At 40.7% G+C, this 27,605-nt stretch overlaps 3 protein-coding genes across 5 annotated transcripts in view; all 3 read right to left on the reverse strand.

Moving 5' to 3' along the window:
* Nucleotides 1-1,590: 1,590 nt before the first annotated feature.
* Nucleotides 1,591-5,482, reverse strand: gpank1 (G patch domain and ankyrin repeats 1). Its single transcript, XM_028597820.1, has 4 exons — nt 4,271-5,482; nt 4,049-4,190; nt 3,884-3,959; nt 1,591-3,064 (listed from the first exon to the last, which is right to left on the reverse strand). Exons 1-4 carry the CDS (start codon nt 4,730-4,732, stop codon nt 2,623-2,625), a joined length of 1,122 nt encoding a protein of 373 aa, XP_028453621.1. The 5' UTR covers nt 4,733-5,482; the 3' UTR covers nt 1,591-2,622.
* A 4,164-nt stretch (nt 5,483-9,646) lies between these two features.
* On the reverse strand, nt 9,647-14,677 carry LOC114566115 (zinc finger protein 420). Its single transcript, XM_028594456.1, has 2 exons — nt 14,435-14,677; nt 9,647-13,065 (listed from the first exon to the last, which is right to left on the reverse strand). The coding sequence occupies exon 2, from the start codon at nt 12,931-12,933 to the stop codon at nt 9,778-9,780; it is 3,156 nt and encodes a 1,051-aa protein (XP_028450257.1). The 5' UTR covers nt 12,934-13,065; nt 14,435-14,677; the 3' UTR covers nt 9,647-9,777.
* Nucleotides 14,678-18,248: 3,571 nt separating this feature from the next.
* The window catches only part of sdk1a (sidekick cell adhesion molecule 1a), a 252,184-nt gene continuing 242,827 nt past the window's right edge, over nt 18,249-27,605 (reverse strand). For all 3 annotated transcript variants that reach the window (XM_028594450.1, XM_028594442.1, XM_028594455.1), the window contains 9 exons: nt 25,279-25,465; nt 25,034-25,171; nt 24,783-24,944; nt 23,852-23,977; nt 23,193-23,357; nt 22,526-22,663; nt 20,133-20,253; nt 19,789-19,918; nt 18,249-18,846 (listed from right to left, as the gene is read on the reverse strand). In XM_028594450.1, the coding sequence (XP_028450251.1) occupies nt 18,538-18,846; nt 19,789-19,918; nt 20,133-20,253; nt 22,526-22,663; nt 23,193-23,357; nt 23,852-23,977; nt 24,783-24,944; nt 25,034-25,171; nt 25,279-25,465 (1,476 nt within the window). In that variant the 3' untranslated portion in view covers nt 18,249-18,537. The remainder of the gene's footprint in view (nt 18,847-19,788; nt 19,919-20,132; nt 20,254-22,525; nt 22,664-23,192; nt 23,358-23,851; nt 23,978-24,782; nt 24,945-25,033; nt 25,172-25,278; nt 25,466-27,605) is intronic.

Raw genomic sequence — 27,605 nt, forward strand, 5'->3', positions numbered from 1 at the left:
TCTCAAGAAATACGGTATGTCCCTTAACATTCTACAGAACTTTTACCGCTGTACAATTGAGAGTATACTGACAGGCAACATTGTAGTGTGGTTTGGCAAGGCCACTTCACATGACCTTAATCTTCTGACAGAGGTGGTCAAAACTGCATCTGAAATCATTGCGGTTCCACTCGAACCGCTCCAAAACATTTACTGGAAACGCAGCACTGAGAAGGCACTGGGTATTATGCAGGATTCTAGTCATCCTGCACACAATCTCTTCCCCACCTTCCATCAGGGAGACGTTTGCAGAGCATCCCAACGCCCACATCACGTTTCAGGGATAGTTTTTACCCCCAGGTAATTAGGCTACTGAATGATAGTTCAACAGGAAGGAGGGCTGAGGTCTGAGCTTAGTTACTATGTTTACTGTGCTTAGATGTTTTTAAATGTTATTTATAATTGTTACATATTGACTGGTGCTGAGTGAGTGCCAAGGCACATTGTATTTCATTGCTGTAGTACTCTGTATATGCATATGACAATAAACTTGAACTGAACTGAAAATACTAATCAATAACCTTTTGGGTAATGAAACAAACAGTTTGTCTACCAAATTCAGTTACAATAAGATAAGCTAAATAAAAATAGTTTTGCAAAACAGTCAAATGGTGGAAAATTCCTATTTTTTTCTGTTATATTTAATTTTTTTTGGATTCTTTTCCCTTTTATTTGTGGCGACAATGGATATACAGGAAAGGTGGGAGAGAGATGGGAGATGACAAGCAGCAAAGGGCCGCAGGTCGGATTCGAATCCGGGCCGCTGCGAAGGACTCAGCCTACATAGGGCGCACGCTCTTATTGGGTGAGCTAGAGGTCACCCTGTTATATTTAATTGTTGCAGTGCTTGTATCGTAGTCACATGTAGCATTATCAATTACCTGTAATTAAAAAATACTGTAAACTGGTGGTACTTTTCAAGCTAATAAAAAAAAAGCATATCATAAAAGTTTCTACTCATGTTTTTAGTCAGATCTCTAAAGTTATGGTGCATCATGTGAAATATGAGCCTGTTGTTTTATATATTGTCCATCACAAGTCTAACAAAAATTCTTGTCCACTTTCACACATACAATTTTAAAGTGCGTGTCTATGAAATTTATGAGAAAACTGTGCACTTGTAGGACTACCATACCAAACATGTAGAGCATAGAAAGGACCAGTAAACAACCCATCAATTATTTAAGCTGTGAAGGGATGGCGTGAATATGTAATGAGGAATAAAGAGGGTAAAAAACATGTTAAAAAGTAACAGGACAACAGATTCCTTTACAAAGCACACTCAATGACCAGAAATTTCAAAAACACCTGTCTGATGCAATGCCCTCATACTAAATCATCTAGGTGATGACTCAGTTTCACGAGGCTGTACTTATAAGGTTTATTTGGGGGAGTGCTTTATGCTGTACAGATTGTTAAGGCCCTTGAGGCAAATTGTGATATTGGTCTCTATAAATAAAATAAATAGTGTTGTATTGCACTGCATTGCATGTTTTTTCTAATATTGCATTGTCCAGCTAATCTGTGTAGCAGCAAATCAACATCTCTATGTAACAATTAAAATATTGTTTAATACAGACTGTTGGATTAGAGTACAATGTACAGGTTGTTTTGTTTTCCTGGTCAATCAGTGTACAAAGCTTGAAGTTGTGACTTAAAAAAATGATACGGACTTTGGCGTTTAGCAGTCTTGGAGCTCTAAGGACTACAGCTTGGCCACCTGTTGTCTTCAGCCTGGACTTTGGAATAGAAATAGTGGCCCTGTTTGAAGTCACATGTGGAGTCGTGGGGGGAGGAGGGGGTTACAGGGCTTTGAAGTGGCTTGAGCTGTGCTTATTTAAATACAATCCTGAAACATGTCCAATCCTAACAAATAAAAGAAAAAAAAAGGAGTCCGGCTTTTCAGATAAAACAATCTAGATTACTTGGCCAAATGTGACGATAAGGCAGACATTCACACGCATATGATGTGACTCACCCGTCACATGGGTGCAGGTGTGTCAAATTAGGTAAGAAGGTACCTGGAGCTCTTCCAGAGGAAGAGTTCACTGTTGCAACATTCTATGTTAAAGAACCATGGACCATATTAGGAACTTTAACAGCATTACTGCAGTCACTCATGATAAATTACTGATACAACTTTCAATATCTAAACTATTTTTCCTCTTATAAATTTATATTGTATTATTATATTAAACATATCAAAATAGCTGTTTGACATTTAAAACATTTTCCTAGATCATGAACCTCAAGTGTATTTTTTAATATAGAAATGAAATCCAAGTCTTAGTGGATCAATAGTAAATATGCCATATTTAGTGACACAGTTTAAAACACAACCATGATAAAGATTAAATACATTTGGTCATTGCACATCTGTGGGCAGCGGCACAACTAATTCCATATACGGACACAGTTTTAGCTTTGAGGTAGAGTCAAGATATTCATATTAATTGGTGAGAAAACACCTTCCAGGAGCTTTACAACAGGTCCAACTTGACTTTGTAATAGATTGTTTGTTTTAGAGATACTTTGAGATGTGTTTAGAGAAAGGGCTTGTAGAAAAGTCACAGTAAGCAGGAGTCAAAGATAAAAAGAGGCACGGAAATCTCTTTCCCAGTTCTTATCTTTTAGCTCCTTTCTCCTACTGTCTTCCTTTCTCTGTCCTTTTCCTCCTCTCTCCTCTTTCTCCTTGGATGGTGGTTTTACTGCGTCACGATCCCTGGGTTGGAAGTGAGTAACTTTGGCTCTTTTCATCTGTCCATACCCCAGGCCTTTCTGGTCTCTCTTCAGCACAGTTGGCACTGGCTGTTGAGGCCCCTCTCCCTCTGGCCCTAGTCCTGTCCCTGGTTTCCAGCCGCAACGAACCATCATCTTGTAGCTGTTGCTGGAGGGGGGGAGGCAGTAGTAAGGGGTGGGTGGAGCACGCCGCAGACTGAACAGATGTAGAGTGGAGGAGAGATGGGATGACAGGCTACTGCTATACTCGCTACAACACACACCGCACCACTGAGACTGGAGGGCACTGGGGACAAACACAAGAGACAACATTAGTGAGAGGAGAAATATAAAAATGAACAGATTAAATTTTTAAGTCTGTCGTAAAACAGGTGCCCATATATGCATTAACACAGTTTTTGCTTGCTGTAATAATTCATCCTGTTCATACAGGCCAACAAAAGATCCCTTCTTAGTGCAAACAAAATCCACAGCCCTCAAATGTAATGCTTTCCTCAAAATACAATGTAAAGACTAATACAAAAGTAATCCCTCTCAATCATCACTTATGACCCACTAGTGTGGTGCTGTCTATGTCTGCAGAGACCCTGCCCTCTGCCTGCATTTTCTCTTTTATTTTGGAGAGTCAGGACTAGGTCAGGACACTTCTGGGTGTCTACAAAGAACATTTGGGCCCCACGTGGGTGTGTAACCCTCCATCCAATAACATTGTGCTCATTACCAACTGCAGAGACAGGGTGAAGCACTGCATTTACTCATTATCCGACAATGTGGCACCTTGGACGTGTTGATTTGAGCTTAAAAACATAACCGCTGTAAGAAAATGCGAAAAGAGCCTTTTATTCCACCGATTACTGCTTTGTTTGGCACTCCCTCTCTTCATTCACTCTCTTACTCGCTCGACCACTGTCACTGTCTCTCTCTTGTATGTATGTTCTTGACTGTAGCAGTACTTTGCTTTATTGTTTATTTCCTTTTTTTAAATGCTTATTGTTTACTGTATGCACTTAATACACCAAGGCTAATTCCTTGCCAGTGAAAACTGACACTAATAATAAATCTAATTCTGATTCAGTTTAAACTGTGTACAACAGAGTGTTCAAACCTGCTATCAGATTGTGTGTCTCTCTGTGTACTTCTCCCATAGCTCTCCAACTCCTCCAATACCTCATTGTGGCCCGCTGGGGGAAAGACAGATATGGATGAGTTCAACCTTACTGTTCACACAAACAGAAATTTAGAGTTTCTGATAAGAAAGGCGTGGTTATACCTTCCAGCGCCAGGTCTTTGGCATCCCTGCCCTGTGTATCAACCACTCCGACCCAGGCTGCTCCGTGCTGCAGCAGCAGCCTCACCACAGCTCTTTGTCCCGACCAGCTTGCACACATCATCGCTGTCCAGAAGTAAGTATCCTGGAGGGGAAATTATCAGGACTTAAAACAAATAAAAATATTTCCAAAAATGAAAACACACCAAGAAGTAAGTATTGTACCTGGAAGTTGAGGTCGACCCCCTTTGAGAGCAGGTCTTTAACGCCAGAGATGTCCCCATCATGGGCACAACGCAGGAACCTGAGCCCCAGGAGCTCCATGGTTCTTTCTGAAGAACTGCTTGTCTGTCTTCTTGGGTTGGCTTCACTTTCACCACTCATCACTCTTTGCACCACAGAATCTGTTTGACCCTGCTGCATCTCTGCAGCCCTGGCTCTCCTCCTCGCTCTTCTACTGGACTCTCTGTTCCTCTGTTTATTCTGATGCTCTCTGCCATTATCTTTCTGGCTGATTTCACTCCTCCTGGATAAATCTTGCTCTTCGCCATTTCTTATTAAATGTTCGTAAAACTGCCTGACCTCATTCCCATTAAGTACGTTGCTTGTTTCACGGCTGGATTTTTCTGTTGTTTCAATGCTGAAAAGATCGTGCCCGCTGGCAGGAGTAAAGCCTAGTGAAGCCATAAGGAGTGACACTTCAGGTGTGGCAGGTTAAGAGTTTAACCAGTTCACTATTTTTTCAATACAAATTGGTCTGAATAAGACTCCTTTTTTTTGTAAAAGAAAAACTACAACGCTCTAGATATGACAGCATACGGTTAAGCTAAAGTTCAATGCTGCTTCTCTTTTACTATTTGTTTCACATAGTACTATTTCGTAGCATTCAAGCTAGCGTAGCGAAGTTGCTTATTTTGATATAGCTATAGCTAGCTGGGCGACTGGTTAGCTATCTGTCTGGTTAATTCTGAAACATAATTTCACACATTTAACAAAACACAATTTATAGTGCGTCACTTTATCTCTGAATAATACAACGATTGGCAACCAGCGTTTGTAGCCTTAGCAAAGAAGTTAACGTTAGTTAACATAGCTAGCTAGATAACTAATTGTGAGCTAACAGAGCTATTATGCTTAGGTTAGCATCAGCATTGACGTTAGCTTTTATACCCATGAACGCTTGTTAATTTCAAATGACCTAGCTAAGGCACTAAATTCGGTAACGTTACGTCGCTTTAAGACACCCATCCAGATGACGACGTTAACTAGGAACAGCATTTAGCGATACTAATTGAGTTAGCTAATAATACGATGCTACTTCAAGCTAACGTTACGCTCTCTTCTTTCTCTGTTTGTAAACCGAGCGTCGAACGTAACGTCGTTAGCTACATGACTACGGGGAGTACTGCCACCTATCGGACTGGATGGACGAATTGTTACTTGAGTAAAAGTAGCCTAGAGCAGCTAAATAGGCATAAATAGTAAAAAAATACTTCTTGTACAGAATACCCATATCTTACGATCAAAGATGTATGAACATATTGTAGGCAGTGGTGGAAGTATTCCAAATCTTCACTTATGTAAAAATAGCAATGAGTGTATAATAGCTACTACATTAGACAAAGACAAAGTTCTGCATTCAAAGTCTTACTTAAGTAAAAGACAGTAAGTAGTATCTGCTAAATATTCTTTAAGTATGAAAAGTTATTCTACAGAACAGCACTTGCTAGTGTTAAATTATTATATATTTATTGAGTTATTATTACTAATGCATAAACATGAACACTGCATTTTAATGTTCCATCTGGTCATGGTGGAACTAATTTTAACTTCTTTATAAACTATTTAAGCTCTAACAATGCATATTTTCCACGATTATCATATGTATTGCATGTAAAATTTCAATCTCAGAGTAACTAGTAGCTGTCAAATAAATGTAGTGGAGTACAATATTTCCCCCTAAAATGTAGTGAAGTAGAAGACATTTACTTTACCTGTAATTGCATTATAAACCTTATTTATAGTATTTAACCCATATTTAACCAGGTAAGACCAGTTGAGATCAATTCGCTCTTTTACAAGGGTGACCAGGCCAAGACAGCAGCATTAAAAGCAGACTTGTCATAGTAGGAAAAGCACACGTTACTAATAACATTAACAATGTTCTATTCAAGTGTGCCAGTAAGCCATGACAATGCGCCAGCTTGGACAATAACAGGACCCTGAAACTGAAGCAGCTAAATGGAATTCAGCCATCATTATTTTACACCTGAGGTTTTCTCCTCCATGTAGTCAGATATGTAGCCTGTTACACAGACCTGTATCAAATCTGTCCAACGCAATGTTATTATATAATACAGATATTTCACTGATACGTCAGAAAAGTCTGTTTCGTTATGTTGTGTTTTACGTTTACACATTTTGTATATTTTGTTTTGCATAGATATAGTAAGAAAATAATATTGGTATCAAATACTTTATGAACTATTAGTATTGTTCAACAGCAGAAGTGTGTGAAAGCTGTATGTCCCGACAGCACCCTCATGTGGACGGCCTGTTTTACGTGACTTACTGCCTGTGTTTCTGCTCCTTTATTGATTAATGATCAGATTATCTATCATCTGGTTTAGGGCTGCAACTGAGGATAATTTTCATTGTAGATTAAGCTGTCGATTAAGCCCAAAATGACATCCTCAAATATCTTGTTTTGTGCACAACTCAAAGATATTGAGTTTACTGTCACAGAGAAGAATAGAAACAAAAAAATATTCACATTTAAAAAGCTGGAATCAGAGAATTTTGACTTCTTTCTTAAAATAAAAATCTAAAAATCAAATTGTTGGCGATTAATTTGAAAGTTGACAACTAATTGATTAATCTTTGTGGCTCTAATCTGGTTCTGTTCATGTTCACAGACAAAAAAAAAGTATTATTTTTTTAATTATGCATCTAGTTTTAGATGAATGATACTAATTCTTCAATGAGTGTAAAATGTCCTTACACTTTGGGAGAGATCATTTAAAAAGCTCTCATGGCTGCAACATATTCATCTGCATGCCAAAACCGAAGGAAAAAGCTGTGAGACCACTCCTTTGTTCTATTGTTTTCACTGTGTATTTATGTCTACAAGGCTTACATCAACAATATCGATCTTCTAATGAAAATGTACATGTTTGCTGTAGTAAATAGCATGTAAATTAGCTTGGGCAACAATGTAACCTTAAGGCTGATACTAATAAAATTTATTGGATTTAGTCCTGCATCATCATAAAACAGCCCCCCCGTGACATCCATCGATAAAAGACCCTTTAGTGTCAATACTCTCAACACAGATGTAGCTTTGAGTAACTAACAGCAATAAGACACTTAATAGATATAATTTGGGGGTTTAAATGTTGACAGATTCATTTATCCTATTCCATGTACACCTGATTGATTCTCACTTGACTTACTGACCAAAGGTTAATAAAGCATGCAACAAGTTTGCCTTTTACAGATATTGTTCATAAATCTCCATACGTGTGCTAGCAGAGTGAATAATAGTTTTATTTTTGTCACTTTTTTTAAAACACAGCTACACTGCTTGGTTACAGAGAAGTCTAAACAAAAATATATATTAAAAAAAGGGTGAAATGATCAAACATAATATCATCAAAACAAGTAATGTGGTAGAGAGGAAAATTAAAGTATTGAAACATGATCTCTGAAATTTATTTTAGTGTCATTTGACCATGACCAGTGACCATGACTATATTCAGTTTGTAGCCACAGATTTGGGCAAAGCAAAAATGTGGAACATAAAAGCTCTGGCAAAGAACTATTTGCATGCCGGTCACTAGTGTTGGTAAGACAGCGTGCTTGAATGAGAAAGTGGTGTATGGAGAGGGTGCATCAGGCACAGGGCTGAGAGGGATGAGCTACAAGGAATATACCCTCATGCAGAGCTTTTGTATTAAGTGTGTATGTAGTGATATAGAAGAAAGTCCAGGTATGAAACTTGCAGAAAACAGCACAGCAGCAACAAACTGTTTAGATGGCAACAGTGAAGACTTGTACTGCACAGAGAAATCAGTGGCTTTGCATGTTTTAGCCCACTATCCATTAAGTAAAAGTTTGCCAACAAAAAGCACTGCATTCCCGAGCCACGTTTCCAGAAAATCAAACCCAGCAAACATGAAGTAATGAAAATCCTAATCCTAAAAGAGAAGGTTGCTGCTAGACAGCCCAGTGTGGTGTCTTAGATACCAGACTGTCCGAATGTAAATGTTACGATGCTGATGTTTTTCTGTCATTTTTGCAAAAAGCAGTAAAACAAGCTGTTGAGTAAAAGTTGCTTCAGAAACACAAAATGATAATCTCCAATCTATAACACTTACATAATTTACACAATGACAAGTAAAATAGAAAGACAAGTACTGTACAATCCAATAACACAGCCCCCTCAAATACTTTTTTGGTACCAGCCTAAATGTGTCTGTAGCACCAAGTATTGAAAACTTTACTTAGTTTTTGACAATTTGTCAATTTAAGACATTTAACTTTATTGTGGCTTGTTAAACAAAGGCTCATGTAAGAATACATGTTAAAATCCTTTAAAGTAATGTATCATTTTTGTACTGGTTACTACATGATTCCCAGCCATAGCAATACATAGTCCATGAAACTAGAAAGGTGTACAGTGAATATCTATAGTCTTCTTTATTTTAGCAAAAACAAAATCACATAACCTGATGATTTGACTATTTAATGTTCTTGGCAACCTAAATCTTCCTAAGTTAGCTTTCAACATATTTTGGTTTCTTATTCTTGAACAAATAATGTGGATCGTTGTTAACCCTTGTGTTGTCTTCCATTTGACCGTGCACTTGTCATCCCCCCGGGTCCAACAATTTATGAAAAACAACACTTTCTCTGACATTTTTGTCTCTTTTTCGACAATGTTTTTGGTGCTTTTTTCAACGTTTAGCACTTCTTTTTACTACCATGTAAATCCACCACTAACACCAACTTACTACTAGTTTTACACTTATTTTTGAAATTCATGGTCAATAAACCTAATTTATAGGAAATCATTGAATCAATCATTAAGTTAAAAAAATGCAAAACCTTCAGTGAAACCTAAGTTTAGAAACATAAAAAAATTAAATATTTTGTTGTACTTGCGAAGCGCACAGTATGGAATCATCCATCCATGTTATTTTTGGGTAATTACAATTAGGTAGTTAAAAGAAACCCATATTTCTGATATAGACATTTTGAAAGCGGGTCAAATTTGACCCGAAGACAACACAAGGGTTAAACGGTTCTTATCCAATAATCGATGCATCGAATCGTGGACATGGACGATGCTGCATCGATTATCAGTAGGTTCATAATCGATTATTTTGGTTTACAATTTAATGTAGGCCTAACAACATTTCTGTTTACATATTCTGTTATGTTTTGCACATTCAGGAAGTGCCATGTGCTCAGTGCTGTATAGTTTTATGTATCCAATGTATTTAGTATTAGAGCACTGCAGAATGTTTTGTTTTTGAAGCTTGGAAAGCTATGAATTAAATATCCTACGTGGCTTTAATAGAAAAATGTATTTGACGCGTCGTGATATCGAATCGAAGACATGATAATCGTAATCGAATCGGGAGATCAGTGAAGATTCACACCTCTACTACCAACCCCTGGAAACATGCAAAACCACTGGAACAATCCTATCAAAAGCAACGAACGAAGCGTCACTGGAGCTCTGTTCCTCCACTATCTAACGAGTGGTATTTACTGATGTGTCTGTTTCTGTCCCCAGTCTGTGTGAAAGTCTGTCCACAGTGGGGGCAGGAGTACGGCCTCTCCCCCGTGTGTATCCTCATGTGGACGTTCAGTTTGTCTTTGCTAATAAAGCGTTTGTTGCAGCAGGTGCATGCGTACGGTTTATCCCCCGTGTGATAGCGCTGGTGCATCTTCAGCTCCGTCATGCGACCGTACGTCCTGCCACACTCGGGACACTCGTAGCTGGGCCTCACCTCCATGTGCTGCCTGCTGTGCAGCCGCAGCCCGCTGGACGACCTGAAGCTCTTGCTGCACTGCGAACACTGGAAGGGTTTTTCTCCGGTGTGGATGTGGATGTGTAACTTGAGGCTGGCGGCCGAGGGGAAGCCGTTGCCGCAGATGGAGCAGAGGTGAGGTCTCTCCCCCGTGTGGATGCTCAGGTGCTTCTCCATCTTGTTCTTGTTCAGGAAGGTCCTGCCGCAGATGGGGCAGTTCATCGGCTGCTCCCCATCGTGCACGCTCATGTGGTCGGTCAGCTCAATTAGTCTAGAGAAAGCAGAATCGCACCGAGTGCACGAGTACGGCCTCTCCCTCTTGAACTTCCGGTGTTTGAGGCAGTGCTGCTCCAGCTCCTCCTTCTCCTCGAAGGTCTCGATACAACAGGTGCACTGGTACGGCCGTTCTTCTGTATGAGTCCGCAGGTGATACTTCAAAGCCGTTAACTGTAGGAAGACGCTGTCACAGTGTGGACATCTGGATTCCCGTCTTTCGTGGACCATTATGTGCCTCTTGTAGTGAGACAGCTTAATGAAGCGCTTGCGGCACAGAGAACAATAATACTGTTCGTCTTGGTGGCCTTGTTCGTGCTTCTTCAGCGCGTACTCAACCTTGAACTTCTTCTCACAGATGCTGCAGGCATAAGACTTCTCATGGACTCCCATGTGCGTCTCCAGTTCTTCTGGACTACTGAAGGTTTCGTCACATTTCGGACAAGTCCCGCTGTTTTCTTTCGCGTGAATCTCCAGGTGTTTGTTGAGGTCTTCCGGGAAGGCAAAATCCTTCTGACAGTCAGGGCACGTGTAACACTCTCCGTTTGTTGCTTTGCGATGGGTCACTATGTGCCTTTTCAAATGATACAACCGGCCGAATACTTTGCCGCAATCACCACAGGCGAGGCTCCGAGGGCTGGACTGGACCTTCTTGTGTAATTTCAGGTGACTCACAAGTGTTGCCTTCTCCTTGAACTGTTTATCACAGGCAAGACATGTCAGGCCTTCAACCGCATGAGTCTTCTTGTGTGCTTTCAGTTCCAGCCAGCTCCCTAAACTTTTCCCACATGTGGAGCAGATGTACTTGCCCAAGTCGTGCTGCTTCCTCACGTGTCGGGTCATGTGGTAGGACTGGCTGAAGGTCTTAGCGCAGACCGGGCAGCTGAACGGTTTCTCCTTGGTGTGCGTCCTCATGTGCCTGGCGAGTTTGTTTGACCCTCTGAAGCGCCTGTCAATACAGATAGGACAGAAGTGGCCTCTTTTTTTGGTCTTGGAGGCAACTTTTTTCCCCCGACTGCCTCCATCTTGAGATTTACCTTCATCAGTGTCCTTATCTTCAACCTTAACGTTAACTTCAGATTTTTTATCCTGAGAATCCCCATCCGACTCTGCACAATTCTCCGAAACATTATCATTGCTATAGTCACTCTCGTGATTGTCCTGGTTACACGATTCGATTATTTCTTGGTTTGTCACTCTATCACTTTGCTGAGAACTCTGTCCCTCTATCTGGGTGGACTGGTCTTTTCTGTGGGACATGACATGACTACAAAATGCATCATTGTTAGTGAATTCCTCGTGACATTTGGGACACGACAGAACCTTTGGCGCGTGCGTCCTCTTGTGACGTTGCAGCTCGGCATAGCTCCCCAAACTGATCCCACATGTGGAGCAGATGTGTTGGCCGGCACCGTGCTGGTTCCTCATGTGTCGGGTCATGTGGTAGGACTGGCTGAAGGTAAAAGCGCAGACCGGGCAGCTGAACGGTTTCTCCTTTGTGTGCGTCCTCATGTGTCTGGCGAGCTTGTTTGCGTCTCTGAAGCGCTTGTCCGTACAGATGGGACAGTAGGGGCCTCTTAGTTTAGACGGTGGAAGGACAAAGTCTTCATCGTCACCGTCATCATCAACGACACCATCGCTAGCTTTGTCGCAGTCTTCCTCTTTCATCCTCTGTGACGATGAGGACACGGTTCCGTTATCATCCTTACCTGCTTTATCGCTGCCTTCATCCCAAGCCCGATCGGTCTTATCAGCGCTCTTATACTCATCTTCTTCATTTCCACTGTAATATAGCTTGTCGTTGCTGTAATAGTAGTTGTCTTTGCATCTAGATGATCTTGTTTGGATTTTAGTCGAGCGTGGTTTTGCTTTCATTTTCGGCCTTACCTCCCCACGCCGAGGTCGCCCTCTTTTGCGCTTTGTTTGAACAGGGGGGTCTAAATCGTCTCCGATGTCCACACTGACCTCATGAAAGCCAAACAGTTCAGATTCGTCTAAAGCAGATTCAAGCTCTTTACCGATAGCCAATGCCTTGTCCAAGGTCAGAGTTTCCCTCTCCAACAGCAGCCTCTCTCGGAGTTGTGGGTAGCTGGTGTTCTCAATCAGCTGATCCAGGATAAGTTTGTCTTGAAGGTTTCCATAGCGGCAAGGCTCCAGCAGTTCCTCTAACGCAGACACAAACAGATCTAGAGTCTCTCCGGGCATCTGGGCCCTCTGATGAAATTTAAGGCGGTACATCTGAGAGGTGGGATCAGAGTTGAAGTAGGCCGTCAGAGCTGGGATGGCCGCTGCGTAAGTGGTTTCACTCTGGATCAGTGTTGTGAAGATACGCTGGCCCTCTAGACCAAGGCAGTTCTGTAGGAGCATACACTTAGTGGAGTCGACGAGCTCGTTTTCACCGAGTGCTTCAACGTAGTGTTCAAAAGCTTTTAGCCACTTGTGCCAAAACATGGTGGGTTCACCAGGGACAGGTAAGAATGGTGGAGGTGGGGACATGATTATCAGTAGTGGCTCTGGGAGTGGTTCCAAGTCCTGCTTCGCCATCTCCTCATCTACTTCTACAGTTACTTCAGCCATGGTTAATGTTCAGTGTGCTCTTTTTTCACGGCGTTTTTCTTCTTCTTCAGAGTCGCTGAATTAAGATGTCACCCTCTTTGGTCTGTGTTCAGGCTCCTGACATTTCATCCCACTCAGGTCAGTCTACAAAAACTGTAAAAGCAAAAAAACGCAAGTTAGTTTCAGGTTCAGTTCCTTTGTATGTGCACTGAAATATACACTCAGTTCCCAGTTTATTAGGTCCATCTAGCTAAAACTAATAAGATAAGATAGTTTATTAATCCCACACTGGGAAAATGTCCTTGTTACAGCAGCTCAACAAAAGAAAATTCACACACACATCAGAATAAGACAAATATTAAAAGAAATAGACTAAATAAAATGCAGTCGGATACAACATTTCTGCAAGAAATTCTGCCTTCATGAAGGTTACAAATTTCAGTTTATGTTAAAACTGTTTCTATTACTTTTTCTCAGCCCCACTTAATTTGGTATCCAGAAAAATGTAGGAATTCCCCTTCTACCATGGTTTCCCCCATTTAGGTTACTGTATGTTAAACATACGTCATACAACTAATCACTAATGGCTGTTTTATTACATGCAAATCCACAATATTAAGAAACCTATCTTACGCTTGAGTTTACATAGCAGAAGAGCTTTGCATCTCTTTTGTGTAAAGACAATTTAGAAAAAAATCTTTTGTTTGCTTTTGTTACTGCTTTCTAAGTGAGCAAAAGTTTATGAACTGCACTTAAACTCCATTAACCGACACCATTAATAACATTGTGATTCCATTATCAATAAACAAAGCTCCTACATCTCAAATATTTTATTACAGAATCAAAACCATGTTCAAATTTGCCTTTGACATTTCAAATTTCAGTGGTGTAAAGTAACTAAGTACTTATATACAATTTCAAGGTAACGTTACTTGTACTTTACTTGAGTATTAGCTGAAAATTTAAATACTCAAGTTAAGTACAAGTAACTCAAAATTGTAACGTTACTTAAGTAAATGTACTACTTTCCACCAATGCTTATTTGTCCTGTTGGGGTGTGTGTGTGTGTGTGTTTAGGACCTCACTCAATGAAGCCAAAATGTTGACTGAGAATACTTAGCTCACAAATAGTAACACTCATTTTTAAGAGGTTACTGGTTTAGTGTTGGTTAGTGGCTGGGCCCCACCGGGGGCCTCCAAGGGGCCCATGAGCTATGTCTGTAACACAGTGGGTGCCTTTTTTTTCTGGGCCCGTCTCTGCCAACTAAAATAAAACGACCATAAACTGCAACAATATCAGTGTTAACTCCCGATGTGCCTACAAGCTAGCTACACACACAGGCACGCATTAATGTGTTAACCGTCGTATTTTGCTACATAAACGACGCAGCCGTCCTGTCTTCTACAACGTGACGGGGACAGTGGCTGGACATGTATTGATACAGCACGCAGCTACCGAAGGAAGAAGGAGTATCGAGATGAGTATTAAGCAATAATGGAGTAGGAGGAGACGAAAACTCACCAAACCAAACTAGGTCACAAGTCACGACGTGTGCAGGCAGACAGACAGACAGCGGTGTAACGGCTACTCCAGCCCAGAGCTACGTAGTGTGAAAACAGCCGCTATTATCTGAAGACGCAGCTCAGTGCGACGCTAAGGTTTTAATCGGTGATTATTAATATTAGGATATTATACCAAATCATTAATAAAAGCAAAGCATAAAGTGAAAAATATGTCCACCATGCTAGTCCTTCTTCCGGACACCACAACTGTTTCCCGGGGTCTGTTTCAGCATCCCACAGCGGCCCATGGTGGCCGGGAGACACACGGCCACCATGGCAACAGCGGCAATATCACAATATCAATATAGTCCAGTATACAAGTCAAAGTCAAAACAAGTGACAATTGTTAACAGCAAAATGTACCATTATACAGGCATACTTAAGTCTGTTAGTATTATTACTGAACTATTAACATATGAGCCATGGTCGACTCATTCTAACTACTTTAAACACAGTTGGGTAGTTTAGGCTATTTTACTGTATAAACATGTATCATGTTTTAAAGGCTCTTGGTTTTTAAAACAAACATGTTAATCTTTGTACTTCATTACTTTGGAGTAATGAAGTAGTAAGTTCCAAATGTGCCTCTTGGTAGCAGAGTACAAGTAGCATATACAACTGAAATACTCAAGTAAAGCACCTCAGCATTGTAAGTACAGAACTTGAGTAAATGTACTTCGTGACATTCCACCACTGGTTATTAGTTATTACTAACAGTGGTGGGACAAGTATTCAGAACTTTTCCTTAAGTAAAAGCAATAATACAATGTTAAGTACTTTGTAACCATAGACTGTTAATATTAATATTTACAGTCAATGTTTGTAACATGTAAAATGTAAGTACAAGTTTTAAAGTATCAAAGTACAAGAAAAGCAGCAAAGTCTCACAGATTGAGAAGCTGGAACCAGCAAACATTTGCTATTTTTACTGAATAAATAACCTAAGAGATTAATTGATTTTCTATATTCTCATTGATTAATTATGGATTAATTTTGGCACTAATATAAATCATTACCTTTCTGACACAATAGATTTCACATCAAGCTTTTAGGAGGGTAAATCTCATCGTCTGCATGTACTGGTGGTATCACAAGGTTTAAATAGGTAGAATGAAAATTATGAGATATGATTAATATAATCACATTACATTCCCTTTGATTACAACTGCATGGGTAAATTCCATTACCGGCAATAACTGCTCGGCTGATTAGCGTGTCAGTAATTAGAGAACCAAAGCTAAGCCACATATAAAGTATTTACCTGGATTCGGTGGTGAAAGAGAAAAGGTCTGTATCTGAAATTATAAAAAAAACAACAACAAAGTGGAATCTGTTTTAAATCAGTTAATATTCAGCATCCGAGCTACATGATTGTGAACTGCTTAAATCACTATTACAGTCTTCAGCAGTGATAATAGTGTTTTTGATGAGAATATTTTCTTGTTCATAACAAAATAACCTAAATTCTAAATATTTTACATGTTTACTTCTTAACAAATGTTTTTAATTGTTTTTAACTGCTTTTTTATGTTTTATGTAAAGCACTTTGAATGTCCTTGTTGCTGAAATGTGCTATATAAATAAACCTAGCTTGCCTTCTTTCATAATTTAATGCATTTAAAAAAAAACGTTTTAAGTTGAGTACTTTTTTGCCATTTCTCTTTTGTATTTATAGGCTTTGTGTTGTTTTTTTTGTCTTTCTGTCTCACTGCTGCACAACCAACCGCCTTTGGCGAAAACTAAAGTGAAGGATTGATTGATTCTGTGAAGACACGCAAATACTTATGAATTTTTAAGCATAATTGTTAAAAACTTTGAACACCAAAAATGAAATCCTGTTGACCTCCCTTGTATTGGAGTGGAGGCAGAAATCTAAGAGACAAATAGCTCAAAACGTGGACAAATAAAATGTGGGTGAACCAACCCTTTACTTGATAACATATGGCAGTTTGCTTGGTGTAGTTGTAGTTTCACCACAATTGCAGTGAATGCACTTTGCCTCTGCTGAATGCCCTCTTACTAAATGTTTAATAATTCAGCTCCCTGTTGCTGTCAGTATCCTTGAATGCACAACTTTATTCAGGGAAAGGTATCACATGCTGAACAGAACATCGAAACACTGATAGATAATAATTAATAGACAACAACTGATAAAGCTCTGGTGTTTTTCTCCCTTTACTACTTTATTAAAAGACAAACAATCCTGGTTAAGGGAGTTCAGTGAGGAAGTTCAGTTCAGGGTCACTGAGGCAGTTACAAAATGTATATCAATATGTATATCTTTTATTCAGTTGGTGTAAATGTAGACGATGATCCGAAGAGAAATGTTCACTGTCTCAGTACTAAAACAGACCACAAAGACACACTGTTAAACAATGACCATTTATTCACACACTGTAATGGGACTCAAAACGAGCATGACAGAGTGAGGGAGGCTGCTGGCTGGCTGGGAAGGAGGAGAAATCTTAAAATTATTCATGAACAAAAACTTACAGATGATTTTTTTGTTGCACTATAAAGTACATGTGTGTCAGCTTGGCTGCTGGAGTTGAGGTCAGGGTACAGATAGTGGGGCCTTATGATTCAAAGTTCAATCACACTCAGTTTGAACAACAATGATTTCCTAAAATATCCTGTAATCTTGTTCCACGCTCATTCGCGGCAGCTTATTTTTTCATGATTCTTGTTTAACGAGCTACCTTCTTTTTCCTCTCATCGGTCAGTGTGGCTGAGGACCCGCTTCATCGCCGTTTGACTATCTGCTCTGAATTACACAAACATGGTCGAACTACATACAACAGCATACACGTAAAAAGGGTTTCCCTGTACAAAATCCATCTTAAAAACACAAACATACATACAATGGTACGCTTTGCTTAGCAGTGAACAACAGACGGATGAACAGGCTTCTAAGCTGTGCATAGAGCCATTTAAACACGCATGCTTGTACGCACACGTGTCACACGCAAACACACATTCAAACTTGTAAAAAATTAAACTTCAACAGAAGAGAGATGAAATGTGTGGGGTTGGGCTCAGTGCAAGCATTACGGCTTGCGAGGCTGTGGTATACGGAGCGCTGACAACAGGCAGTAGACGGTAAAAAACATGGTTTTCATATATTCCGACCCAAACCCCAAACATCACATATCGCTCGCAGAAACCACACAACACTCTCACTGAGAATGCCTTAACTTCTGAAGAACCTCCCCCGCCCACGCCCGCTCTCTCCGTCCATTATCAAGTTCAAAAACTGTGATCATTGATTGTTATTCTTTTTTTCTTTTCCTCTGTGTGGGGGTATTTTAAAGCTGACAGCTTCGTGTTTGTGTACATGAACCAGTCTGTCAACAAGAGCTGCTCCCTTCTGTGCCGTCTTTTAATGATTCTCCTCAACCTTGAAGTTCCTCTCTCCCAGCGGGAGATACTGAAATGGCTCATCAGGGAGTGCATGCGTGTGTATTTGTGCACATGTGTAAATACAGAAAACGGAGAAGAAGCGTTGTGCAGAAACTCCACGTTCCATCAGTTTGAAGTCGAATCCTCGCCTCGACATTTACACAAACAAACTCATGTAGGAATCGCTCTTAGCTCTCGTCGGGAGAGTCTCTGGAATAGGCATGAATATCTGGCGGTGTATGCCGGTGTAAATGTGTGTGTGTGGAAACGAGGACAGTAACTGTGTGTGTAAGCACAGTGACACAGGGGCGCAATAGAGTAGGAGGGCAACACGACACACACACACACACACACACACACACACACACACACACACACACACACACACACACACACACACACACACACACACACACACACACTTGTCGACACAGTGAGGATCTTTGTGAACGAGGGGAGAAGGCGAGTGAGAAGTGTAGGTTTAGTTCTTTGGGGCATGAAGGGCTGTTTGGTCACCAGTCCGTCCCACGTCTCCCCATCTCACCCTTCCCTCTCCTCTGAAGCCGCCGGCTCGCTCTCCTTTAGTCCAAACACATACCGGGCCCCCTCCTTCATTTTGTGTACGTGTGTGTGTATCATTTTGTGCAGATTTTGTCTCTAGAGTCAAACAAATGAGGAGAATCCCGTCACAGGGGTGCGTGACCCCGGAGGCGGGTTGGTGTTGGGGTTGACGTGTGTGTGTGCAGGCTGCCCTGTGGGTGTGTACGCGCCGCCTGTGCTGTGCTGGGTTACCACGGTCTGGTAGTAGGGCTCCGTTTCTGCAGTGGCACACTCTTCGTAGCCAAAAGGAGTGCCGATCGGTTTAAGGCTTTTGGGCTGCCGCTTCCAGGAGTTATAGTAGGTGGGGTCGCTCATGTAGTGGTTGACGAAGGAGTGCTTGGGCTGCTCGTCCTCGTAGTCGCTGTCTGTTAACTACATACAAACACACAGACACACAGCAGGGGGTTGATTTTGGTCTTTATCAGAGAGAGAGAGAGAGAGAGAAGCTCAAAGGAGGAAGGAATTTTAGAGCTGGCGTGAACGTCTTAGGCATCTGCACATCTGTGGTTGACCATTGCCTGTAGTTTTTAGATTATTTGTTGTCATTTTTGCATTTATTTGACAGTAGAGACAGACAGGAAAATAGGGAAAGGTTGGAATTGAACCAAAGACACTGACATGACATGGTATACTTCTTCGGAGGTACTTCTAAGCCAGTATCAGTGGCCCTTTGGCCAATTCAGCATGTTGAATCGGCAGAAGGTTGGAGACAGCTCAGTGATTTTAGCCAATTAGTGTAGCTTCTCTTTATTTGTCACTTCTGCCTTTTCTTTCCTTCCATCACAGCAAGACCTCAGGCCGACAACATGTGTACAGTACAAAGAACTCAATTTCTACTGTCAAAGAAGCTTCAATCAGATACATTCCCAGATCAGATGGTTTAATCAGCTTTCACAGTGGTGTGAAAATGGTAGGCTGGTTTGACTTTCTCTTTTGAGATACATTTTTTATTCAAAATCAAACAAACCAGGGGCTGCCTGAAGGGTTAGCACCGCAACATCCTCGGTTCAAATTCCCTGCTGCATATTGCCCGCATTTTTGCTTTTATCTAATAGCACAAAAGTGTAGACATTCTATCGTCTTCATGACATGGAATGTGCCTTAACTTTGAAAAAAGAATCTTCACCATTGATGTAGAAAAGAAAAGATTAGAGAGTAGAAGAAAATGGAGACCTTTTGATGCTGCAGCAGTGTTGTATTGATGTATATGTGCGTGGGCATTATTATTAATAACTACCAGGGACGCCCGGTAACACAGGATTCTTTTTCTATTAGGCCAAAATTAATTTGAGAGAGACAGTTAGAGAGAGATACCTCTGACTCAGAGACCTCGGTGGGTTTCTCCGTGAGTGTGGTGCTCTCAGTGAGCACTGCTCCGTTATAGTTGTTACATATGTCCTCGTCAGAGTAGTGAAGACCACCTGGACTGGGCCTGGGAGGAGACCTGGACGCGCACACGCACACACACCGAACACACACACACACACACACACACACACACACGCACATTAACAATAAAGTACATGTAACATCTAAAAGAAATCACATATACATTTGAACAAATACAGGAAGGTGTGTGTATATGTGTGTGTATATATGTGTGTGTTTGTGTGTGTGTGTGAGTGAGTGAGTGAGTGAGTGAGTGCGTGAGTGCACACCTAGTCCCGTTCTTTTTCAGGAAGGAGTTCTTGGTGTTGAGCGTTCTGCTGTTGAGCTCCAGAGCAGTGAAACCTCCATTGTCTAACGTTACTGACTCCTCTGCTGTGGACATGTGCTTCCCTGGAGGGAAATAAAAAGGAATCAGATGGAACAGGTTCAGATAAATATTCAAAGCAGTTCAGTCACTCACATGGGGCAGCAGCTGAGAATGTTTTTGCGAAATTGTTCCTCTGTCCTCTGAGTTTATGTGCAATCTCTTGTTTTATTCGTTGTGTATTCAGCTACCTCTCAGGCCGCAGAATAAGAAGCAAATGACACTAGGATGCATAATTTGTCACTCAGGCAATAACCACACAGAATACCTTTTTAATTTATCCACCAATAACCATAACCAATAGAACAATAAAGGAAACTAGTCACGTTTTAAATTGGGAGAAATATATATGATGTTTGGAACACACCAAGGTGCTCTGGATGATTTATCTTCCAAAACTTTCATTTACTGCCTGTCGCCCACTGACTCCCATTGTTTCTTCCCTTGGTTTTTTTGTTGTTGTTGTCCTGCCTGCACTCTCTCTCCTCCATCCTCCCTCGCTCTTGTTCATCACACACTACCCAGAGGTTGTGCCAAGGTTTCTGTGGCAACTCAGATTAAGAACTGTTCTGATGTAACCTGTGCTTGTCAGGGCTGACTTTTTATTACAGATGTTGGCATGCACCCAATAGCACGCACGCACAAAGTGACTGTAAAAGTAACAGGGTTCATACGCATTTTAACCAATACTTTTCCATGACTTTTTGGCAAATTTCCATGACTATTTCTTCCTGAAAATGTCTGTCGCCATTATACAATAAGAATACCAATCTGTGTTAAAGTTTACCCTCAGTAACTATAAAATGAATGACAATTTATGTGGTTCATAGTGGGATTCATAATATCGCTCCCCAAATACAATGCTGAGGTTAAGACGACGTGAAAATACATTTATTAATGACATATTATGCTGTGTTAAAAAAAATTCTTTACTTTTCCAAAACTTTCTGGGTCTTTTTATGTTTCCAAAACCTTTCCAGGCCTGGAATTTGCATTTTTCAAATTCCATAACTTTTCCAGGTTTTTTCAAAACGTATGAACCCAGAAGTAAGTACTGCTGTGCCCACAACTGAGAACACCCCAGGAAGCCTGAGAGGAGAAGAAACTCACATGAAAACAGGAAGAAAAGCTTCAACATAAAGAACCAAAGCTTTAGAGGAGTAACTGGGCCACACATCAGACAAACTAACGTTTTTTTTGGTCATAATGAGGAGGGAGTTTTTCCTTCAATCCATGTCAGTAAGCATCCTTGAGTAAGACTTTGATTCTTCCAGCTCCAGGCTGCTGCGCTCCCTGACTGACCCTGTGGAGGTGGTGCGAGCCAAAATATAATAGAGCAGTCTCGATGTCAGTATCATCAACTGGGAGGTAACTTAGCTTTTTGTCCTGTGGGTAGGGCTGCTCCATTACGTTAAATCAACAGGAATAACATTGTTTTGAACATGGAAATCCTTATTTGAATCATTTACTATCATTTTGAAAGATTTTGCTGAGGATTTTGTTTTTGTTGGTGTTCTTGCCTGTACTGTAATGTACTTTTTTTTTTTTACATTTTCAAAACAAACAAAAAAAACCAACAACTTAACACCCTTGAACTTTCCCTTAATACGTTTCCCGTTTGAACCTTCTTTTTTTTTCATTCAGAACACAAGACAAAATAAGAGTTTACTAGTTTGCATTTTATGAGACCTCGTACAGTAAATTGCTGATAAATGGATAATATAAGTCTTGGAAATGGAACTCAATTTATCACAGTAACTCAAGTATGTCTCAAACTTAGTCTGTTCTTACAGCATGTTTCAGCCTTTAAGCAGTCTCTTTCCAGTTAAGTGAAATCTCCCCAGTCTAGTTTTATATGGGTTATAGCCGTAAATGTTTAAATTAGCTAGCATTATCTAAATTATTACTAAAAACCTGTGTGAATTAAAAAGCTCATTTTCAGCATAAATCTAAAGCCATTTAAAAGCCTAGAGAAATTACAGCGAGGCTTCAGGAATATAGATGCTTCAGTGTGCTGTGTGCCCTGAAGGAACAAGGCTGACGCTCCTCTTTCATAAGGCCCTTTACAGGTGGCATTGGTCCTGTAGAAACAAGACTGCTAGAGGCAAGTTTGCTCTTTAATACATTACAAGTGAAGTGTCTCAGCTTTTCAGAATCACAAAAAGTGGAGTACGTTGTAATAAATCAGTGGAGGGGTATGTGGTGGTATATGGTGACACTGAGTGGAACAATGTGAGTGTGACTGAGGAGAGAAAAATGCATCTATCACATTAGAACATGACCATTGGAGCCACAGACCTGTGCCACAGGCCTTGTACTTGCTGCTGTGCCCATGCAGCAGCAGTGTGAAGACCAGGACCAGAATGAGGATGAGTCCCACCAGAGCCATGACCAGCAGGAACCACCACTCCTCGTAGAACGGACGCTCTGACAGCGCTGCAGAGAGGGGCGGACAGCACGGGGAGAGAAGGAGGAACACGTATGAGGGAGGAAGCAACTTTTCTTTTGGTTTAGTTCAAATTGATACTATAGTTTGTCCTGCAGGACCAGAGAACAATCTTCAAAGTCTGTCAATTATATTTTTAGAGGACTTCCTCTTCCTACTGTCAAAAAACGCATCCTGCTGATATTTCAAACAGTTTGATTAAAAAAAACACTTAAGAGGATTGGAAGTGTCTCTTTCCTCAGATCAGTTTATTGGGTCAGATAGAGGAAGCTGTATAATTGTCTGGATTGCAGACTTCACATGAATTATCGTGCGACAGGCTTGTCTCTTTGCACAACAAGCACAGTTGTAGTTGCACGGCTCTGCCTCTAGATGGCAGCAGGCACAAAGGCACAATCACAGCAACCTCCTACTACAGTGTTAGACAAGTTGGTTCACCCTGGATATGTTCATTAGCCTCTGTGTGTGTGTGTGTGTGTGTGTGTGTGAGAGAAAGAGTGTGTATGTGTGTGTGTTTACCAGCAAGAGCAGCAGTAGGTGTGCTCGGCTGTCCGTAACCATAGCGATTAACAGCGATGACTCTAAACTCGTAGCTGATCCCTGACCTGAGGCGCTCCAGCGGCACTGAAACCGATCTGCTGCTGGGAGGGAGGAGTCTGATGAAGGAATCCCACACTCCTTCATCTGGAGAGAGAGAGAGAGAGAAGAGAGAGAGAGAGAAACAGAGAGAGAGAGAGAGAGAGAGAGAGAGAGAGAGAGAAAGAGGGAGAGTGCTCAACTTGAGAATTATTCCCATTCAAATGTCAGAATGTGATTACATGAAATTATAAATTGTCAAATTACATTCAAAATGATGATGATCATGGGGTGATGATCACTGTTATTACTAATAAAAGGTGTATTACTATTATTACCAGTGGTAGAATAATATGAGTCTTCAATCTCTCCTGCAGAGTGTTCAAACAGCATGCCACAGACAATCCCTTTATGTATTTTATACCTCTGGTAATCTTTATTAGAAAATTGCTGCTGACTTGATTTGCGCAGCAGGACTAAATGAATCTGGAGAAAGTTGCGCTCAGTGAGGTTTAGTGTAATGCTTAACCTCCCTCTTAATCAATCAAAAGATTTGGTGCACATGATGAGAAGGTGCATGCGGTGTTTGTGTTTGAGCTTACCTGATGGACGAGCCTCAATTACGTAGCCAGTGACCGGTGCTGCTCCGATTTCTCCTTCTGTCCAGTGGATAGTGAGCGCAGACGACGTCTTGGTGATGGACATTTCCATGGGTGACCCAGGGGCGCCTGTAGTGTCAGAGACGGACACTCACACATTACGCACACTTCCTTTCCTGAAAACGTATTCTAACCTTTTACCATAACCGTTTGTTGGTTTGTTAGCTTATTGACGTAAATGTGACAACATAAACATATAAAATAACTTGACATGATCAAATAAAAAGCTCTAAACAGTATACTACAGTAAATACATGGCTGTACAATGCAGTTCTGTCAGCACATACATTAAAGTCACATAACTAAGACTTTTTGAGTTCAAATTTACATGGATCCCATGCTTCTGAGGACATATAGTAAATGTTTTTTTTTTTTTAGACTTAACCTAATTCTACACTTAACTCTTTATGTCCCTAAATAGGAGTCGAGTCTGGAGCTACGATTGAACGATTAGTTGATCAATTAATTTAAGAAACTTCATCAGCAACTATTTTGATAATAGATGTATCAATGTATCGTTGGAGAAATTTTTTTAAAGCAAAAAATGCCAAATATTTGATAGTTCAAACTTGTTAAATGTGGGGTTTCTGTCATTATAAACTGAATATCTTTTGTTTTGTGGGGGGGTTGTACTGTTGGTCAGACAAGGCAAGACATCTTTTTTTTTTTTTTTTTTTTAATTCATTTTGGTTCAAACTTGGTTAATAGAGAAACAAAACCCCAGCATAATTCATAATAAGAATACCTGTTAGTTGCAGCCCTAGTTGAGTCCCCATTACGGGACTGTATGGACAGATGTTTGTCTCCACGACACGATTAAAGAAGTAGAGACACCAACACACACAAGCACACACTGGGTTACAGCCATGCCTACCTTGCACAGGCTGAGCACTGATGTTTGCCTGTATGGGTGGTCCATAGCTGACTGTGAGAGCCTGAGCACTGAACGTGTACGTCGCTCCTTTGACCAGGTCTCGAACCTTCAGCCATCTCTGCCAGCTGCCCCGCACATCCACTGTCACCACTTTACTCACTCCTGCTCTTACACAGACAATTCAAAGGAAATGTCAGTGTCCTCCTCAACATGCATTTGTGTGTGTGTGTAAAAAGCATGTGTGTGCATACCTTGTACAGGAGCAGTGGGCTGGTAGATGATCCTGTAGCCCTCCAGCTGTCCATTAGGAGTGAGTGGAGCTCCCCAGGACACATTGACACTTCCTCCTGTAACCTCTGAGAAGGACAGGTAGCTGGGCTGGCTGGGAGCTGCGGGACACATGGAGGTAGACAAATTACATAAAGGAATTCAAAAAAACTATAACACGATGCTTGGTAATTTGGTTTTAGGGAAGCGAACTGTAAGCACTCCCTACCAGACTGCAGGGTGCGGGATCCGCGGGGGTCACTGGGAGGGCCGTCTCCAGCCGTGTTGAAGGCAGTCAGAGTCACCAGGTAGGGTGTGTAGCTGGTCAGGTTGGTGAGGTGCACACGGGTGTCTGGGACAAAAATCACCTTGACCTTCTCACTCTGGTTCTGCTTGTCCCTCTCCCAGTAGTGGATCTGCAACACAGGAATAACACTGTCAATAACACTGGCTGTGTTTTTCTCCAAACAACTTCCACTCCTCCTCTCCGTCACTTTATTTCTGCCAACTTTGTATATTATTTACTTTCTGTCCATTCCTCCTGAGGTCTCCTGATCGATCCATACAATATACAAATGCTCACGCGCTGTTTAACAAGGAGGAGAAGTTGGTTATGGAGAGATTTGTTTTGGCGTTGACAGTTTAACGGAAGGGTAAAGTAAGTGTAATTTCTTATTGCAGAAAGATACCACTGGTCTGGTATAAATGTACATATAATACCTTTTCTCTAGTTCATCAAACGTCAACTTGTAATTAGCGTCAATAACGGCAACGACAACATTTTTTTTTAGTGTATACAGTGCAGAGTATTTGTAAACCTCACAACACCAACTCTACAATCATACAACATGAGATTCTGATTCATGTCATCAAACGATCAGAAATGTAGAATGTAGTCCATGTGTTACTGTCCATGCTCATGTGGAACCAATAATCGTGAACGTGACCATTAACTTTCACGACATAGGCCAGTAATGAAGACACACGGGCTACTTTGGTCTATCCCTGTGTGCTTAAATAGAACAAAGGTCACCCGATTATTGCACCCAGTATGATGAGCTCAATATTGAGACCTTGTACCGTGTGAATGTCACAATTTAATGATGCCAAAAATGGCTTCTTTTTTTTTTATAAAAATTAATCAAAGCTATGATGAAGTAGGTTTAAAGTTCAGACTCTGTGTTAGTTACCATTGAAGAATATTATTTATGTGGCTTTTTGGCACCTCCGATAGACCATTTTGTCACTCTTGGTTAAGTTTCATATATATCAACTGTGGTGATTTGAGAAATGTGTTACTTAATTGACTTTGAAAAAACAAAGTATTCTAGAAATCCTGAATGGGTCACCTTTATATTGTATTCTAGGTCACATACTTTTAATGAAACAGGTTGTGTATAATGAGCGCAAAAAAAAGATAAGCAATATACTTGATATCTTACTGCCAGTAAACAGCCTATATAAATGCATATCCCGTAACAAAATCAGTTTGATGCATTAAAACAGCTTGCCTCCTGCTCATAACGGCACTGGACAGGTGCATATCCGCTGTAATATTCTTTAGAGCAGCTACCTTGCTTTGAAGGTGTGCTTTTACCAATCACTACATGTTGTTTAATCTCAGCTGAATGTTGAGGAAACATTTTCATCTATCATCTCAGCACAACAGCTGAGAGCCCAGTTAAAAAAAGGCTTGGTTTGACACGGGAACTGCCTTGCCTTTCCCCACACATACAGTATACAACCATATCAAAAACACACTAACAGCAAGGTTACAGAGGTGGTTGAGCCTCATGCATTAGAGATGAATCTGAAAAAAAGTATGTTGACAAGAGCCTTTAGGGTGAGAAAATAGCCACAGCAACTGTTACAGTACTTATTCTCATCATGGTTTAGTTGTTTTAATGTTAAGTGCAAATTCACAGCAAAACGAATATGTGCCAGAGCAGATTTTGTTCTTGATTTGAACGTGTTCAACCACAGCCCACGCAGCAGATTCACATGGATGACATATGATGAAGGTGACAAGTTTGCAGGTATGTATAATAAATATGGCTTCAGTGTGTAACAAGAAGGTATACATACCGAGACCTTTAATGACACCTAACATTTAGCAGGGATGTCTTAAAAAATGGTTTTAGTATTCAGATATGTGGTAGCAATTGAAGGCAAACTTCATTTATGTTGGTAATTCAAGTAAATCAATGTAATGTTTTTTTTGTAAAATTCTTAGCTACTTTTCTTTTGTTTGCAACATGAACCGTCTCTGTGCAGTTTATAAAGTAAAACAACAGCCAAGAGCCACTTTTTAAAGGGCTCCATTTTGTTATTATTTCGAAACAGAAGGCACTACAAAGCACAGTAAGCTATCTTTACACCTTCCAAACTTAGAAGTAGCACTTGAGGGCAGCATTATACCATCGATGTCCTTCACACAGGCTCTTTCAATAACGAGATACAGAAAAACTCATCCATATACTCAATTTAAAATGAAAATGTTTTACCTTCTGCATGAAAGGGGTATTTTCATTTAGGGGACATTCCTTGTGATACTTT

The sequence above is a fragment of the Perca flavescens genome, chromosome 2 (genome assembly GCF_004354835.1).
Source record: "Perca flavescens isolate YP-PL-M2 chromosome 2, PFLA_1.0, whole genome shotgun sequence".
In the NCBI taxonomy this organism is placed as follows: Eukaryota; Metazoa; Chordata; class Actinopteri; order Perciformes; family Percidae; genus Perca; species Perca flavescens.

What these genes read in the sequence shown, in the direction of transcription:
- gpank1 (XM_028597820.1), bottom strand. Translation starts at nt 4,732, where the DNA reads ATGGCTTCACTAGGCTTTACTCCTGCCAGCGGGCACGATCTTTTCAGC. An exon ending in CAAAGACCTGGCGCTGGAAG is followed by an intron (nt 3,960 to 4,048) that starts GTATAACCACGC and finishes TCTTTCCCCCAG; the next exon opens with CGGGCCACAATGAGGTATTG. An exon ending in GACACACAATCTGATAGCAG is followed by an intron (nt 3,065 to 3,883) that starts GTTTGAACACTC and finishes GTTTGTCCCCAG; the next exon opens with TGCCCTCCAGTCTCAGTGGT.
- LOC114566115 (XM_028594456.1), bottom strand. Translation starts at nt 12,933, where the DNA reads ATGGCTGAAGTAACTGTAGAAGTAGATGAGGAGATGGCGAAGCAGGAC.